The 19,413-nt window shown below is 36.1% G+C and overlaps 1 protein-coding gene across 9 annotated transcripts in view; it reads left to right on the top strand.

Moving 5' to 3' along the window:
* STRBP (spermatid perinuclear RNA binding protein) overlaps window positions 1-19,413 on the top strand; it is a 147,784-nt gene that overhangs the window by 92,478 nt on the left and 35,893 nt on the right. For all 9 annotated transcript variants that reach the window (XM_080669541.1, XM_080669543.1, XM_080669544.1 and 6 more), the window contains 5 exons: window positions 6,330-6,495; window positions 9,621-9,765; window positions 17,037-17,128; window positions 17,624-17,719; window positions 18,781-18,892. In XM_080669541.1, the coding sequence (XP_080525667.1) occupies window positions 6,330-6,495; window positions 9,621-9,765; window positions 17,037-17,128; window positions 17,624-17,719; window positions 18,781-18,892 (611 nt within the window). The remainder of the gene's footprint in view (window positions 1-6,329; window positions 6,496-9,620; window positions 9,766-17,036; window positions 17,129-17,623; window positions 17,720-18,780; window positions 18,893-19,413) is intronic.

Here is a 19,413-nt window from a genome sequence, read left to right as displayed (position 1 = left end):
TGGGTTTGGCATATGGTGTCCTTTGTGTTTTCTTATTTATATGATAAGGAAGTAAGTATTTGTGGAATTTTTCTGAGTTAAATTTGAAAGGAAAGCAAGAAAGGAGGAGTAATTAGATTAGAAAAAGAGGGACCTGTGCAGGATGCTTTTTGAGAGTGCACCAAGCCCTCTAAAATCTTTTCTTTTTGGAGGTTATGGTATGTCATCTTTTTCATGGTTTGATTCAGCCTCCTAAATTCAGACATAAATAGTAGTGTTTTTTGTTTCTGGGGAAATCATAAAATGTGATTTTTGTCAGGTATTTTAAAATTATGGTATAGAAGAAAGATGCAGGAAAATGTATTTAAAGGTATTTTTAACTGTATCTACCATCTTGATTCCCAGTGTTTTCCATATAGTAAATGCTCATTGGATATTTGTAAAATGGAAGAACTACCAGGATCCAGACCCTTCAACAATTATAGCTAGTAAAAATAGTAAGAGATTAGTGAGATGAAGCTGATGATAACTGGAGTCAGATCATGACATTTTTTTATGCCATGTAAAAGCTTAAAATTATTGTTTTGAGCATTATGACTGAAATAAGTGTATGATTGACTTTGAAAAATGAAGCTAATTTAACTACTGTATTAACTAGGATTAAGAACATTACTTTGGCTAAAACTTGTAAATTGAGGATAGAGGTTATAGAATTTTTTTCCAGCTTTAATTCTGAATCAATGTGATAAGTAGATAACAGTGTAAAGGTATTGATAAATTGAAAGGTGGTGTAACCTTTTCATTTTTATTTTTATTTTTTTTATTTTTTATTTTTTTTACCTTTTCATTTTTAGATCAAAGATAATCACTATCATGTTTCAGTTGAACATAATTCCTTGACTTTGTTAACGGTTTATGGGTAATATGTACATTGTATCTAGTTGTAATCTTGTCAGCTTCAAGGTTTTGGCAGCAATTCAGTTCTTCTCACATGATGGCTTTAAAAAAGTCACTCAAATTTGGGGTTCATGTTAATCTATAATAATAAAAGCGTAATATGCTAATTAGACCAGACATCCTTCTGGACGTCCTTCTGTCCTTCCGGACAAAGTCGGGGCTGCGAGGGAAGCCTGGGTCCCGGGTGCCTGCCGGCTGCCGGAGAGAAGCCCAGGTCCCAGGTGCCAGAGGGAAACCAGTGCCAGCAGCCGGGGGAAGGAAGGCCTACTCTCGCACGAATTTTGTGCATGGGGCCTCTAGTTAGTAATATTATCTAACAATCTAGTTCTGTATATCCCAGTCCTTGTTCAAGTTAAATTGGCATGCAGTTCCTATTTGCATTGTACTTTGGAATGTGTTATGCCCTTTTAAACTTTTTTAAAATTGCAAAATATATAATATAAAACTCACCATATTTACTATTTTTAAGAGGTTTCCTTTTTTAGTGGAGTTGATGCCTTCTTAATACATCTTCGGTTTGTTCTCATGGCTGGGTAGACTTTCAGAAAGTGCTCTAGTAAACTTTTGCTTAACTGGATCAGGTCACTGTGTTTTAAAGGGTGTGTGTTTAATGTTTTTATTGGTTTTAGAGAAGAAGGGAGAGCAATAGAGAAATAGAAACATAGATGAGAGACATCTATCAGCTGCCTACAGGGGATTGAGCCCACAACCCGGCCATGTGCCCTAACCAGGACTTAAACAAGGAACCTCTTGGTTCATGAGTAGACGCTCAACCACTGAGCCACACCAGCTGGGCTGTTTTACAGGTTTTTAAAAGATAATGTGCTCCACACGTTCATTTGGATTTTTAAATATAGCTCCCTATGTTGATGCTCTTGATTGTAAAGTTTTTCCATTTTATGGACTAGTCACAGGTTGAGCATTTGTCTAGGTTTCTTCCCACATGGTAGAATCCCAGTTATGCAGAATGATTGTGTCCTTATTTTGTATCAGTCAGAGGCAGACACATCTCCCAAGAGCAAAGCTCTTGATAATAGATGTGTATTGTGCTTCTGTTATATGTTGAGTATCACTACACAGGGCACAAGATAGCTGATGGTTATTAAGAGCTTTCTCTTGTCAGGCAGTTTTTATTTTACCTTTTTACAAACTGACTCAAAAGTCAAATTGCACAAGATCCCATTATTGGTATTATTAGGAATATTAGGATTCTGTTCTTAAGCAATTCCCTGCATTTGGGTTGCTTGCTTTACAATGCCTTCTATATTCAAATTCATTATCAACTTCAGGACTGAATTAGGAATTAGTTTTTCTCCTCAGTCATGCTGTCTTCTACATGAGAAGACCAAATATATCATAATTATGATATCGAATTGAGTAAGTGAGCTAATAATGGCTAGTTAATAATAGTACCATTGTATTGCATGTCAGTTACTGTACCAGATTATTTTCCACATTGTTGTAAACCTGCTAGTCTCTGTTATTATTACCCTCCTCCTCTGCCACCATTTATGATATTTTCACTGTTTCAGATTTGCTTACTAAAAACAAGTGACTCGGAATTGTTAACAAACTTTAACTTGCTTAAAGTCACTGAATGAGTGTGTGTGGTGTTGCCAGGATTCATATTTAAGTCTGTTGGACTCCAGATCCAGTTTTCTTGGCATCTTTGCCTTGATTTCCTGTGACTTAAATGTGAAAGTACAGAGCAGGGAGAGATTATGTGCTGGTTCTGGGGATCAGAAAAAAACTTTGTGCAGGAAGTAGCATGCAGAAAGGTTTAGAAGAGGGGTGGGGATTTGGCACAGGTAGTGAAAGTGGAGGAAAAAATAAATCTCAGCAAAGATCTAGGTATGAGGGCCAGGCCGGTGTGGCTCAGTGGTTGAGCGTTGATCTATGAACCAGGAGGTCACGGTTCAAATCCTGGTCAGGGCACATGTCCGGGTTGCAGGCTCAACCCGTGGTAGAGGGTGTGCAGGAAGCAGTCGATCAGTGATTTTCTCACATCATTGCTGTTTTTATCTCTCTCCATCTTTCTCTCAGAAATCAGTAAAAATATATTTTAAAATAAAGATCTAGGTATGAGAAAATATAGGGACTGTTGAAGGATTAATAGTTATTTATTGAGCTGTTAATATATGCCAGGCTCATTAATTACATTAAATTAAATATTTTCAGTACTGGTCTCACAGGAAGGTATTACTTCCTTTTTACAAATGAGAAAATAGGCTCAAAAGGTCAAGTAACTTGTAATTTGTCAATGTTACACAGTAAGTAGCAGAGCCAGGATTTGAACCAGGTATTCATATGGTTTTTAAAATTGCCTCTCAATATGGTAACTGTCAGAGAGTGTTCAGGGGGACACCAGGAAAGTAACAGGGAAAGTGCCATCATCCGTGCAGTGCTTTTGGAAAATTATTCTGGTTGCAGGATACTGTGTATAGTAGATTGGAGATGGCAGAGGTTAGTCAATCAGGGTACTGAAAGGTTATTGAGATAGTATAGGGGAAAGGTAGTAAGAGCCTGAAAAGAAACTAGTTTGAAGGCAATAGTTTGAGGGAGAATTTACAAACTATTAATAGATTTGGGAGAATGAATACCAGAGGACAGGGAGACAAAAAAAAAAAAAAAAATCAAAGATGACTGACTATTCTTTTTTTTTTTTTCTTTAAATCCTCACCCAAGGATATGTTTTTAAATTAATTTAGATAGAGAGGGAGCGAGGGAGGGAGCAGGAGAGGGAGAGAGAGAGAGAGAGAGAGAGCGAGCGAGAAAAATACCAGTGTGAGAGAGAAACATGGATCGGTTGCCTCTTGTGCTTACTCCGACCAGGGATAGAACCTGCAACCTAGGAATGTGCCTGAACAGCTATCAAACCCATAACCTTTGGACAACACTGCAACCAACTGAGCCACCTTGCCAGGGCCTGACTGTTCTTTTTTGTTGTCATTAATCCTCCCCCAAGGATATTTTTTCCATTGATTTTTCAGAGAGCGTGGAAAGAAGCATGGGTGGGAGGGGGTGTGGGGAGAGAAACATAAATGTATGGATTTGAGAAAGTCTCATTGGTTGGTTGCCTTCCATATGAGCCCTGACTGACCAGGGCCAGGGATTGAACCTGCAACCCAGGTACATACTCCTGATTGGAATCAAACCTGCGACCATTCAGTACATGGGCTGACACTCTACCCACTGAACCACACCGGTCATGGCCTAACTGTTCTTTTTAAAAAATATATATTTTATTGATTTTTTACAGAGAGGAAGGGAGAGGGATAGTTAGAAACATCGATCAGCTGCCTCCTGCACATCCCCTACTGGGGATGTGCCCACAACCAAGGTACATGCCCTTGACTGGAATGGAACCTGGGACCCTTGAGTCCGCAGGCCGACGCTCTATCCACTGAGCCAAACTGGTTAGGGCCTGACTGTTCTTAATATTAATTCCCTACACTTGGGTCAATTGCTTTAAAATGCTTTTTATTTTTTTCTATACTTGCCACCCTTAAAGTTTGTTTTTTTTTATTATTGATTTACTATTTATGAATTTCTGAGGTGTGCCAGGCACTGAACCAGTGACTGGATTATTTATAATTTACTGTCTTTTGTTTAAATTATCACAATTTGTGTTCTCTCCTTTCTCCTTTTTCTAGTTCATTCTGTACTCTGCTGACTTTTGCCCAACTCTGCTGATTCTTTGCCTCCAGCTAGAATGACTTTTTAACCAAATCAAGACTGAGCTGAAGTCAGACTTTCAGGTTGCTTTGCTTGACCTTTTAAATTTCGACTTCCCTTTTTCTGTACTTGGGATGCAACTATAATAATGTAAAAAACCTGAGTGTCGTGATCAAACCAACCTGTGTTTGAATTCAGGCTTTGCCATTTTACTCTCACTGTGAACCTGAATAATTAACCAGCTTGTCTGAGATTCACCATTTTTTTGTTTTTCTTTCTTTTTTTTTTTAAATTATTTTATTGATTTTTCACAGAGAGGAAGGGAGAGGGATAGAGAGTTAGAAACATCGATGAGAGAGAAACATCGAGCAGCTGCCTCCTGCACACCCCCTACTGGGGACGTGCCTGCAACCAAGGTACATGCCCTTGACCGGAATCGAACCCGGGACCCTTCAGTCCGCAGGCCGACGCTCTATCCACTGAGCCAAACCGGTTTCGGCTATTTTTTTGTTTTTCAAATGCAGGCTTGTTTGAGGTATAAATGAGAATTGTGGTATGCAGTTTTGTTCTCAGATGTTACTTTCTCTTCCCCTTTTAAGCAGGTTACTGCTTTTGTCCTTATACAGTGTGAGCCTCAGCAGCAGGAGTGATCGGATCTCCCCTTAGTATGTTTTCCATACTGAACCGGTGTGGTTCAGTGTCAGCCCATGTACTGAATGGTCGCAGGTTTGATTCCAATCAGGAGTATGTACCTGGGTTGCAGGTTCAATCCCTGGCCCTGGTCAGTCAGGGCTCATATGGAAGGCAACCAACCAATGAGACTTTCTCAAATCCATACATTTATGTTTCTCTCCCCACACCCCCTCCCACCCATGCTTCTTTCCACGCTCTCTGAAAAATCAATGGAAAAAATATCCTTGGGGGAGGATTAATGACAACGTTTGCTTACTTGTTGAATGACTGGCTCAGCTTACTTATAGTTTCTCGTGTGATTAAGGAAAATGAACCCGTAAGAAACTTAAAATCAAGGATAGTTGCTAACATTATTCTTTGCACCACTCACAACTTGATGTTCTTTGAGTATTTGTTCATTTATTTACTACTGGATTCGAAATGCATATCCTGGCAAATTATCTTTGGTCTGTTCTTTCCTCAGCTCTTTGCTTTTATCACATTAAACTGCTTTCTCCATAAACCTTTGTGGATTTCTAGAATGATACAACTAGAAGAGATGAGCTAAGACTCATCTAGCCGATAGCCATTTGACAGCTGTGGATACTGAACCAGCAGGCATCACTAGGAGTAGAGTTTTGGACTTTTAGATTTCCAGCCTGCTGCTTTCTCAGTATACCATAGTGCTCATGTTTCTCACAGATTCTTTAATTACCAATAAAAAGATAATAGGAAGAGCTATCAAACACACAACCTTTTTTAATTTGAAAAAGTGTTTAAGATTGAGATGCAGTATTTTGTATTTTCCTGAGCAATATAGATGTGATGAAAAATTTTTAAATCTGTTGTCTGAAATATGCTCCCTGATGATTTCTTGGGGAAGGTTGATACTATATGAGCCTTAAATTGCAGACTTAATTTTATGGAAGTTCGGATATCTGGATTTATATCCTCCCTTTCACATGGATATCCAGGAAACCAAGTAATGATTAAGTTTTAGTCAGGAAATAGGTTGTAAAAGTAATCATTCAGACTTTTATTTTTAGGGATCAAGGTGGTCGGACATTGTGTGGTGTAATGAGAATTGGCCTGGTTGCAAAAGGCTTGCTGATTAAAGATGATATGGACTTGGAGCTGGTTTTAATGTGCAAAGACAAACCCACAGAGACCCTGTTAAATACAGTCAAAGATAATCTTCCTATTCAGATTCAGGTGAGTACAGTATAATTGCACCTCTAGGATAATTTGTAAAAAGGTGAAAATAGGTAGTGACCTTGAAGTCAATAACAAGAAATCGGTAATAGTAGAGGGTACAGACAAAAGGAATGCTGCTTATCTGGATCAATGACTCATCCATCACATATAAAGCAAATGTCTGGTGATTAGTACTCTGGATATATTTGCCAAGTTAAGATAGCTATTAAGGTACAGTCTTAAATTTTTCAGGTATGTCTTGTTGAGAGTCTTCCTGTTTTACAGACCAGGTCTCTCAGCATTGTGAAACGCTTGGCAGGGTTAGTATATGGCAGAAAAGAATTGAAAGATAAGAGCCTAGGCAACTGGAGACTTGCATAGATGATAATTTTTAATATCGAAGACTCAGTTAATTTAACAGTCACCCACTCATTCTTTTAATGCAAAGTCACTGTTAATTTCTTGTTTCCAAACCAAAAGCTCAGTAACGGGTTTCTGGCTAACTATACTTTTTGTCATTAGAATGTTAATAAAATTGCTCTTGTTTCTGTTATTTTTTATGTTGCTTTAAAATTTAATCTATATTTCTGCTTTTAGTGAACATTGTACACTTAAATCTATAATAAAGTAATAATCAAATGGGTGGCTATATTAAAGTTTTTCAACCATTTCAGCCCCCTTTCTGTTTCCTTTAGTGAGTCCTGTTTCTTATGAGAGTGGTCATATTCCTCATGTGTTAGGGCGGAAAACGGTTTGAGAAACCAGTGCTGTAATAAATCGGAGTTCTTATTCTGAAAGTATATCACATTTTTTCTGGTATTGAAGATATAGGAGATTGGGCCAAGCTTCAGTTTGCATTAATAGAGCTTTCTCTGTGCAGACCACAACTGTGTGAACAGCATTTTTTCCCTTTCCTGGGGTGTGTGTGTGTGTGTGTGTGTGTGTCTCTCTCTCTCTCTCTCTCTCTCTCTCTCTCTCTATTTCTGGGCACCACAGTTTTAAAATGCTCTTCTTGAGCTAGCAAGTATTCAAGGGAGGGATGCAGGAGAGAGGGCAGGCTGTGTAAACCAGTTCAGATTTAAAGGGATTGGGGCTTTTTAGTCAAGAGAAGACTAAACAAGACTCAAATAGCTTTAGGTCTTTGAAGGGCTTCTTGGAGAAGGTTAAAAGAGGCCTGAACTATGAAGACCAATAATGAAAATTATGAGAAACATGTCAATTTAATATAGTCAATGAAGTTATCCAAAGCAGTGAAGCCAGCTGCTTTGTGTGATGGTTAGATCCATTGCTATAGGTGGTGGGTAAAGGTACCCAAATAAAATGGGGATGTAATTGTCCATCCATCTCAGTAGATTATATACATGTTCACACATACATGCCCAAATATATACATATAAGTTACACACACATTATTATTACTATTACTAGTAAAGTTTCAGAAAATCATTTTAAGGATGATTAATACTTATACTCCCTGCTTCCCCCTTGTTTTTTATGTATTTGTGTTGAAAACCAATTTCTTATAATCTTATTTTTTTATGAGTTTAAAAATCTTTCTCTCTTTTTTAAGCACTTACCATAGTAAAACTTTCAGTTAGCTAAATACCTTAATTAATTGAGGTTATACTATACCTTTTCTCTCCATATTTTTTTCCTAGGGTGATTTTAGAACTTTCATGAGCAAGAAGGGAGGAGAAGAATGACCCAAACCAGAAATCACTTATAATTAGTCTAATGCAGGGGTGGGGAATCTTTTTTCTGCCAAGGGCCATTGGATATTTATAACATCATCCACAGGCCATACAAAATTATCAGCTTAAAAATTAGCCTGCTATATTTGGTCAAACATTTAATTAACTCACCCCTAATGCCTTGGCAGGGCCAGACTAAATGATTTTTCAGGCCTTACACGGCCCTCGGGCTGGACATTCTCCACCCCTGGTCTAGTCCAAAAGTTGACACCATATGTTTATTACTTTGGATGTGTCTTATGGTGATCTGCCTGAATAATTGAAAAATTTAGTTTGACTCATTCTCTGATGGATATATTTAATGTTCTTATAGTGGCAAAATGAATGTAAGCAGTTTTCTGCTTTTTCTTTATATTCTAGTTCTTTTTTTCCCCCAGTTACTCTGTGGCCTTTTCCTTCCTTGGCTTCCTCTATTCAAAAGTAGATAATGAATTTTCTATTTTCTATCTTTTTTTGAAGTGCTTAATGATAAAATACTATTTTTATGTAAATGACTCTGAGTTCTTTTAATGTGCAATGATGAGCAGAAACCCAGTAGTGTTTTTATTCACCTATTTATGTCAGATAATAGATATTAATTTCACCTCCAAGAAAGGCCCTGTGTAATTAAGAATATATCTATATCTATATATGTAGTATAATAATACATTAAATACAACTTATGTGATTCTAATTGGTGATTATTTTGTGGAAGGTTCTTATATTGCATGTAGTTGTATATTGAAAGAAGCAGTGCACATTTATTTTCCTGTGGATGTGTCAGATAACTTGTCCCATAGTGATGGGTCTCACTGGAATGATCTCTGAGACCTATAGTTAGAGAAGGGAAGTTATTTATTTATACTTATTTTTTTCTTTTTCTTTTTTTGCTGGTTAGTGACTGTAGAGATTCTTTCCTATTTATTCTTACTCAATTCTCTTTAGAAATCTATATAATCTTATATAAAAGTCTACATTATCTTAAATTTGTAAGTCCTTGGTAAGCAGGAGTTCCTTTTTAGTCTGTTCTATAAAAAGAAAAATATTGGTTTAGAGAGCATTCCCAGCGATTTGTCTACAGTAGTTCTCTGTAATAATGTAAAAAAACAGTAATTTACCCTTCATAACATAATGATGCTGTTGCTATTTTACATTCAAATATTACAAATAATGAATTGAAATACTGTTTATAATTGTGTAGAGAGTTGACATTGTGGTTACTTTTTGAGGGATGGAGAAAGGATTTGCTGATAAGTTGGAATGAGAGAGAAATGTTATCCCTAAAGAGCTAAAGACTTTATTCACTCTCTTGGCACAGTATTACTAGTAGTTAACACTTGAAAACTAAGGGGCAATCATTCATTTTTTGAAAATTTAATTAATTGGAATTTTTGAAATCTTGGTGACTTTCAGAAACTCACAGAAGAGAAATATGAAGTGGAACAATGTGTAGATGAGGCATCTATTGTAATTCGGAATACAAAAGAGCCCACGCTAACTTTGAAGGTGATACTTACTTCCCCTCTAATTAGGGATGAATTGGAGAAAAAGGATGGAGGTACATAAACATATATTTTTGTTTTGTTTTGTTCATGAAAGACCTATGTTTAGTGCTATGTTAACTGTGCTTTATAGATTTATGAAATAACTGTCTTCATTTGTTTATGCCATTCATAGTATTTTAAACACCTTTGTTTCTACATAAATCACTATTTTGCAAAAATGTATATATTTGAAATATAAAATACGTTAATTGAGAAACTTGTGCTTTCATGTTGGTCATAGCTAATTTTATACTATTTTGGCATTATGGTATTGCCAAATTATGCTATCATTTAACTTGTTCAGTAGAGTTTGACTATTAGGTCTGACTCTAGGATTAAATGTGGACCAAACAGTATTTTCATATTTATTCAGTTGTTGTTCAAATTACTCATTTGTACATTGCTCTTGACTTCTATTAATTATATATAACCTTATAAGATTTATGCTTTACCTAATTGTCCATATGTAAATGTGTTTTATAATGTAAGATATAAATTAAGGGATTGGATTTTTAAAATTAATAATCTTTAGTAAGTTTTTTTCCTAAGAGGTTTGTGATCTTGTTAACATTTTGATTATGATGTATGTGGGAATCATGCCTTAAACTAACTTTCTTCTGAAGTTAAAAAAAATTCCTGTATGGCAGTGTCATCCTTGTAAAAGTAGAGTGAGAAATCTATTCAGTTTTGAGAAGTAATAATGGAGCCAAACTTCTTTTTCTGATGTTTTTATTCTGTCAAGTTAGCTTGTTTCTGCCTCTCAGTTCTGTCCCTACAAACTTGTCCTGTGATATTTCTCCTGTGTCAGACCTTTGACCAACCGCCCTCTCTTTGTCATGACAATTTAGAGACAGTCCAGCCTGTCTGGGCCAATGGAGACTTTCTATTGCTCCTTTTCATCACTAGACATTTAACAACTCCCATTGCTTACTCCCCTACCTGAAATGCCAGTGCAGTAAGAAATATTGGTCAGTTTCTTAAGTTGATGATAAAGGTAGACAAAGACATTTACCAGTCCTGTTAGAACTTTGAGTTTTGGCAGACATGTGATAGACTCCTTTCAAAAAGCTTTTGGGGTAACTAAAATCAGCTATACCAAACCCAACAATATAAACTAGATACATTTATGAGTTATAGTTTAAATTTAAAGTGCATCCAATCTATAATTGGGTTTATGCATGTACTGTTTTTTTTGCTGTATATAGTGTCTCTAACACCTCTGAAGAACCAATCTTAAATGGCTTAATTTCTTTAACAGCTTTTCAGTTCACCATTAACTGTAGAACTATAAAATGATTTCTGAAGTATCAAGATAATTCTGTTAATTCTGGTAAGCTGTGTTCTACTTGACACCCCTAGTGTAAAACTAACCATTTTTAAGTAGAGTTATAATTATAGGTATTCTTAAAAATTATTTGAGTATAGAGAGATGAGAACAAGACTGAAGTTGCCAAAGACTATATTAATTATATGTTTGCTTGTAGCTGTAGGCGTCCCTTCCATTACTTCTTTGAAAATATTAAGACAACAACATCAGACTTCTTTTTTCCCATGGTTTTGTGTACTTACATGGGGTTTTGTCATAGTTTTCAGTGATACCCTTAAGCTTAGTCTATTGCTTTTATTATTTTAATTTCTGTTTGGGGAAACTGAAAACAGATTCTTAGTGTATTGCATCCTCACTAGAAGACTAGTTATGGGATGGAACTTGTGATAAAGTAGGAGAGTCAGTGTTTGTTCAAGATGTTTGGGTTACTAAAGGATCCTAAGACCTTTTAAGGGCTGACTTTCATTAGTTGGTGTTAACATAGTTGGTGTGGGATCAGGGAAGGAAAGAATCAGCTTGGCTCCAATGTTTTATACATGTTACTTCCTTTTCTTTTGAATGGCAGGAAGATTTGCTTTGCTGTTGTCCTCAATTCCAGCCCTTTTGACTTGTTATCTCTTCCAGTTTGCTTATTTTGTCTAACCTGGGTTTTGTCAAAGGCAGTTTTTTTTCATGTGTGCTAGAAGTTTTGTGTATTCCTGGGAAAATTTGAGGATCCGGTATAACTGATTATTTGAGACCTAGGCTGTACAATTCTGTAGGACTTGATTCCTTACACTAGACAGCTCCTCCCTTACACTAGACAGCTCCTCCCTCCAGCTGTAGGAGGTGAAAGCACAAGATTATTAGGGTTCCAGAAATTTCTAAGACTGATAAATTTCCCTTTAAAAATAATCTCCACTCGTTTTCTTTCTCAAAGTTAAAAAAGTACATGTAATATATTTCAAAGAGTATTTTTCTGTAGAATCTCAACTTCTCCCCTTCCCACAAAACAGACTATATATATGTGTGTGTGTATATATATATATTTCACATTTTTCTCTTCCTTGTCTTCACTTGGTACATATTTGGGTAAAATCTAAAAAAGGGGATAAAGTGTGGTTGAGAGCAGAGAGAACTGGAGGACTGGTACAGGTGAGGGCATCACACTTAACCTCCTTAGGTCCACTTCTTTACCTATTTCAGGTCACTACTTACATTTCCATATTCTAACCCTTTACCTGAAGGTCCTGTAGAATAACCCTTCCCCTTTACTACATGCTTCCTGCTAAAAAGCACAGACCTTAGTGTCTGGCAATCAGTTGTTCAATTTTTAATTCCATTAGTTACTATTTCTGTGTGACTGTGGGCAGATTTCTTAATTTAAAAATGTGGATAATAAATACTTTAGAAAGTTGTTTGAGGTTAAACGAAAGAGTTTATGTAATGTGACCTATACAATACTCAGCACAAAGTAGTTGCTCAGTAACTAGTGATAGCTTATGAAAAAGATTCATTAACACAAGCTTACCTACTCAAACTGCCTTGAGCTCACAGTGATAATAATGTGTACATAATGGGTCTGAAAAACTGAACCTAAAGCCCCATTGAAGTGCAGTGTTGGAATCAGTAATTTGTACTTGCTACAGTGCTAATAATGGGCTTGCTTATTATACAGCTTATGGCTCGCTCATTGAGGGCAGGTATCTTTTCTCTACTCCTATCCTGTCCCCCAGCACCTGGGATGATACCTAATACATAGTAGGCAATTCAAGAAAATCTATCTGATGAATTTTTGTAGCCAGCATATTGTTTGATTAAATAGGACTGTCCTGTATGTAAGAAGCATTAACATTGGGCATGTCGGAATTCAAGCTCTGGCAGGTTATAAAATAACTTACTATTTTATTAGCAGTTTTTCATATAACTCATTTTAATCCTGACAACAGCCCTCTTGGGTAGATAATTGCCCTGTTTTATAAATGAGAAAGTATCACATTGGACCCAACTCTTATAAGTCCATTGTGCTGTCCACGCTCCCATTACTGTCAAGGATGTGTGTCGGAGCATCTTAGCTGATTTGGTTATTCCGAGCATCACACAGTCTCAGCTTCTTTTGGTGTTTGTGATTTTAAACTAGCAATGTGTTTGCTATGAGGGTAATAAATCAGCTGTTTATTCCATTTGCAGTGCAGTTTGAAACCAGGTGGACAGGGAAACTACAGAGAGTTATGTGGCTTAGGTTAAGACAAACCCCTGTCCTCGGTATTGGGGAGATTTTCAGGGGCTCATAGAGAGGTTACCCAAGAGTCCCTTTTCACATATTAGCACCAGTATAAACTTCTGGTGCATCTTGACAAACGTTCACTGGCATACGTCCTGCTAGGTGAAGGTATTAGATTCTCACAATCTGGTGAATTATATTCTCACATTCTTAGAAATCACAACTGGGATTATAATGATGCTGCAGGCTTTCTTTTCCTGCCTTTCCCAGTTGCTAGATCTAAAATCAGGTGCAAAGCTTGAGCCATTATCTTTCCAGTGGCCAACTGTCTACTAAGGCATTGGGAAAAAAAAAAGTTATACCGAGTGACATTTCTACCAGAAATTAGGAAAACAGTCTCTCAGATCTCTCTTGGTCCTGCATTTACCTGTGTACATTATCGTGACTTGATGTTTTGCGTGGACAGTGGTTTGAAGCATAATGTCTGCTCTCCACAGAGCCTCAAGGGATTGAGAGAAGGGGCTGCTAGCATATTTTCATGCTATCTAGAAAATTCTGTCAGCATGTACTCAGTAGCTCAGCTTCATCCGTATTGTCAAGGAGGCCTTCATGATAACCCAGCTGTTATTTTACCTTCGAAGAGCCCAGGTTCCAGACATAACAACTCCTGTTTACCAGTCATGTTCTGGCTTTTCTCTACCCAGTGTCCAGGCTAGTGTTTTTGTTAATGGGAAGAGAGGTAGCATGCATGTATGAATTGAGAGAAACTGACCAACATTTCCTGTAGTACGGTGTGTTTCTGGTCACTGATCTAACCTCTAACCAAGATAAAGTTCAGCATAATAGACTTCTTTTCCAGTGCTTCCATTGTTCAGAATGCTTGATGTAGCTTCATGCCCTGATGCCAGGTTACTGAGCAATAAAATTTTACAAGCTGTTTTTGTTTGTTTGTTTTTTATGTTTTGGGGGGGCATTTTTGTCACTCCCCATGCCCGTCCCCCATACTATTTCTTTTCTTTCTTTTTTTTTTTAAAATTCCAATTCTATTTCTTAATTAATTTTACTTGTCAATATAGGAAAAAATGAAATGTCTCACAGTTCCATTGTTTCTAATTTAAAGACTCCAAGTTGCCTTTTATCAGAAAAGCTTTGCTTCCCCTCAAAATTGAAACACTTACATTGAAATTCATTAAAAAAAATGTTAAATTTGAAGTTCTGCTATTAGAAGTAGTGGTGTTTTTCCAGCAGCAATTCTATGATTGCCACATTAAGTAGATTATTTTTCTCAATGAATGAAAATATATAAAACTATATGTTATTAATATATAAAGGAAATAGGGAAGCAGGGCTTACAGGTTCTGTAGTACCATATGAATGAATTCACATGGTTTTAAAATAAGAAACTTTGAGGAAGATAACATGAGATGAATTATGACATTTCCTCTACTGTGTCCCACCTCATGAATATTGAAACATTTTGGATCTTTTGACTATCAGAGCAGGAAGAAACATAGCCATTCTGATGGTGATGTGAATGGGAATCTGGTGCAAGTCTTCTTGTTCACTGCCTGCTCCTCCATCTTGTCTTAGTGGAAACTATTGCCTCCAAATGTTGACTGTCTGTAGCAAGCTGATGCCTCTGTTGTTTTTTTTTTTTTAAATAAGAGTTTGTGGTTATAATCTGACTTTGGGAATGAAATAATTTATCTTCATATTTTTGCCATTGTCCCCCTTTAAAAATATGTGTTGCAATGAGCATGAGATGTTTTTTTAAAAGTTCTGACCATTGGATGAAAGTACCAGAAAGTTCAAACAGTTTTGGATTGCCTTGTCTTTTCTTATCCAAACTTCCTCTACCTCTCTTCTCTCTTGCATTACCCCTCCCCCCACTCTTCCCAACTCCTACTTGGTAAGATGATAGACTAAAACTAAGCTTGCCTCATTCTTAGAGATTGAGATTTTAAAAAATAAGTACAGCCCATACCTTCTTTGGGAATTACATTACTTAGCAGTCAGTCAACCTTTGATATGTCTAACTTTAAAGAGATTCTAATCATTCATTTATAGTAGTTTGTTTGATCTGATATGTGAGCTTTATGCAGATGCTTGCATTGACCACAGTTAAACATTTCGACATAACATTAAAATGAGTTACTTGTATGTTTGTGTCATTATAAAGACAAAATTGAGCAAGTCCAGGAACTAGATCACCTATGAAGTGAAAATCCGTAGTATATTTATTTATGGTTATCAATGAATCCACATTTATACTTTTTGAGGCGGTCCAATTTTTGAATAAAAGGGGGTAGTGAAATGAGGCCCTGTGTTGTGAATTTGTTGGAAGAGGTTAATGTGAATCAATGCAAATATCTGGTGTAGAGCTCACCGGGTCAGAAAATAAGTGTGTAGCACTTCAGCCTTTAGAATGTTGCAGCCTGTAGAATAGCTGTTGCCAACCTTTTGGACCTCACGGACCACCGGTTGGCCACCACTGTTATTGAAAACCCCAATTCTTCCTCTGAAAGATTTGTTTTCTGCTGGGCATTATGCCTTCAGTTTTAGTTAGTTAATGGCAAGCTACCAATTAGAATATATGTCATAATGGAATCCTGTAAATGAGGAAACCAAAAATTATCAGTTTTCTGCCTCTTATTTTAAAATATTGACATTGTATCAATTGGCCCACACAGCATACTACTAATTCTGATTATTATGATAATGGTAGGAAAAAGTATTGGTGGACTTTCCTACATCTAAAAGTTCTTAAAGGAGAATGGTGAATCTGACTTCATTGGGCTAAGCAAAATTCCTCCCCAAGAAACATTTGTCGTTTTTGTTTGCATTTTATAATGCACCAAGTCTTCAAAAAGTTGAAAAACCCACTCTGTAATAGCTTAGAGGGCATACATTTGGCTCTTAAACTTGGATTTAGTATCATGTGACATTTTCTCAAATATGGATATTTTTCATTAATCACATGTTTGAATTCTTAATTTTGCTGCTTTGGGCCCTCTAATCCAACTTTAAAATGTTAAGGCAAGTCAAATAGCTGTAATTAGATAGTATTCTTTGCTGCCTTTTAAAAATTTATATAATTTAAAATTGAAATGTATTTCAATGTTTTTCATTTTTGTAGTTTTGATAATTTTGGCTTAGAAAAGAAATAATGAGGGAACTCCAATGTGACACTTGAACAGTTTTCTTCAATGGGGTAAAGTTTCTATTAATGGTTATCTTGTTGGATAAGTTTATTTAGTTGTAAAAAAATAAAATTGCTATACGCAGTGTATTCATAGTATATCTCATTGATTATATAAAAGAGCCCCAGTTTTCCTTAAGATTAAGATTCCTTCTATAAAAAATAGTTATAATTGTTATTAGTCCCAGATTTGCACTCTTTGCACCCAGCCAAAGGAACAAGTGCTATGTACCTATTTTGTGCCCTTTGACGTTCTATGTGCTTAATAAGATCCCAGATTGTACGTAGCAGCGATCATTGATTTGTTTACTGACCATATGCCTTTGTGCTCCTGTTTACTTGTGCACAGAATGGCTCTGATGACTTTTTACTTAAGTAATCATAGTGCATGTAACTTAAAAAACAACAACAAATAAACCAAATCATGAAATCTTCTGGGAGTCTTATTAGTTAACTCAAATGCTGCTCTTTTAAAAAAAAATTTATTGTTTGGTAATTTGACAGGAACTCCTTGGTCAAATTGTATGTGTCTCTCTCTGTCCCATTTTTTTATTAGAAAAGGTTGCGATGAAAGATCCTCCAGACTTATTGGACAGGCAGAAATGCCTGAACGCCTTGGCGTCTCTTCGACATGCCAAATGGTTTCAGGTTGGCGCTTTGTTTTTATCTTACTGTTGTTATAGCCTTGCACAGGTTTCATACTGCCACTTAATGATTTCTGTGTAAATTCTAAAGTGGGGTACTCTACCTTCTAGGGTCACTGTAAGAGTAAATGAGTTAATTTAGGTAAAATGCCTAGTATGGCTTCTATTACATAGTTGATGTTTAATTATAATATAATCCTTTTTAGCTTAGCACTCTAAATTTCAAATGGTGGCTTATAAAATACAAACATGGGCGAGAAAAGTTAAAATAGTGGCCTGGAATGGTGTTGTCATGAGGCTATAAAAGCAATTTTAATAGTATGCTTCCTTTACTTTAAAAGCTGCCGTTCTGAATTACAATTTTACTTTATTTTTTAATTTCGTTTGACAACTGATGATGATTGACTAATTAGTATTCACTTTAAAGAGCCTATCCATGATCAGTGTGCTTAAATGAAGAATGGATTTCAACAAGGATATTGGAATCTGTTTGTTTTAGGCAAGGGCAAATGGATTAAAATCGTGTGTCATTGTCCTTCGCATTCTGCGTGATTTGTGCAACAGAGTCCCCACGTGGGCACCATTAAAAGGATGGGTAAGTACTTAAATACAGTTAAAAGCAAATTCTGAAGTAAAGTCAGAGGAAATCCTGTAGAAATTACATATTACTATGAAATAGCTGTATTCTGAGTTAGCTGAGGTATGCAAATTCTTTTTTATGTATGTAACATGTCTCTTTTACCTTATCATAATTCATGTTACAGAGCCTGAGAATTTTTTCTCTGACAAAAAGCCTCTATACTTGTTAGAAGTGAATGTCTTTCTGCACTTTGCTCTGCACTATTCACTACTGCCCATGAAAGCTCCTTGACTGGCACATTGCTTTTTCAGTGCTGCTTCCATTTTTTAAAAAAAATAGATATATTTTTTATTGATTTCAGAGAGGAAGGGAGAGGGGGAGAGAGAGAAAAACATCAGTGATGAGAGAGAATCATTGATGGGCTGCTTCCTGCATGATCCCTACTGGGGATTGAGCCCGCAACCCAGGCATGTGCCCTGACCAGGAATCAAATTGTGACCTCATGGTGCATGGGTTGACACTCAACCACTGAGCAACACTGGCCATGTTAAAGGGTCATTTTAAATTAGTCTAGCAATTATAACTTTCATATAGTATCAGTTTTTAATTTATTAAATATATAGATTTGGTCCTTCATTTATTCTAATTGTAGTACTTGAGGCAGGCTGTCTGAAAAGAAGTCTTATTGTGGTTTAAGTGTTTCCTAGGTTATTTGGGAGATAGGTGGGTTGGGTTTGAATATTGATTATTTATTAGCTATTACTAACTTATATGAAGGCTTGTTATATTTTTATTAAATTAGTTAAGTGACCACAATTTCTTAAGTGATCTTTTCAGGGTAACTAAAGTTTTATAACAAAATGTCTTCTGAATATATTATCTCAAAAATGGTTGATTTAAAAACACTAGCTGGGTTAAAGGTTAATAAACAAAGGGGAAAAGTTAATTGAGCCCTTAATCATAAATGGACTTCCATGGTTTTGGCCTTCAATGTAGATAGAAATGTCAGCTCACATTTAACTGGAATCCTTTTAACACTTGATGCATGTACTAATTTGTAATTTAATATCTTCTAGCCACTAGAGCTTATATGTGAAAAGTCTATAGGTACTTGTAATAGACCTTTGGGCGCTGGGGAGGCCTTGAGACGAGTAATGGAGTGTTTGGCATCTGGAATACTACTTCCTGGTAAGGGTTTCAAACTCTGGAGGCAGAAGAATCAGAAAAATCTCATTTTGGTTTATTTTTCTAAATCCTTATTAAATTTATCCTCTGCACAGGAAAGTGATGTGTAGGAGTTGTTTTACTTCGAATTTTAGCGAATAGGATACCTGTATGTTGAAAAATGGCTATAAAACTCTGTTTCAGTAAATGTAATTTATGTTTTATATGTACTAACATAAATGGTACTAATAAGATATTGTGTCTGCTATGAATTTGCTTTACCTTGAGCTCTGAATTTGAAAATGCAGATGTTTGGTTAAAATGTATTAAGTTCACTCTGTTTGCACTCTGGTGTTTAATTTGGAAACATTAAATTTGGTTTTATTTTCTATATGTAATCCCTTTAAAGATTTGGGATGATTTATTATGCTGTGTCTAAATTCGCAGAGTAAGACCAAATTTTGACCTGAGATATATGTGACTTCCAGTAAAATGAGGACATTTAGGTGCTAACATATTGAAAATGAGAGTGTCCTTTATACTCC

The sequence above is a fragment of the Plecotus auritus genome (genome assembly GCF_963455305.1).
Source record: "Plecotus auritus genome assembly, chromosome: 5".
NCBI classification, from domain to species: domain Eukaryota; kingdom Metazoa; phylum Chordata; class Mammalia; order Chiroptera; family Vespertilionidae; genus Plecotus; species Plecotus auritus.
The sequence above is the reverse complement of the archived record's forward strand: the minus strand, read 5'-3'. Positions and strand labels throughout refer to the sequence as shown.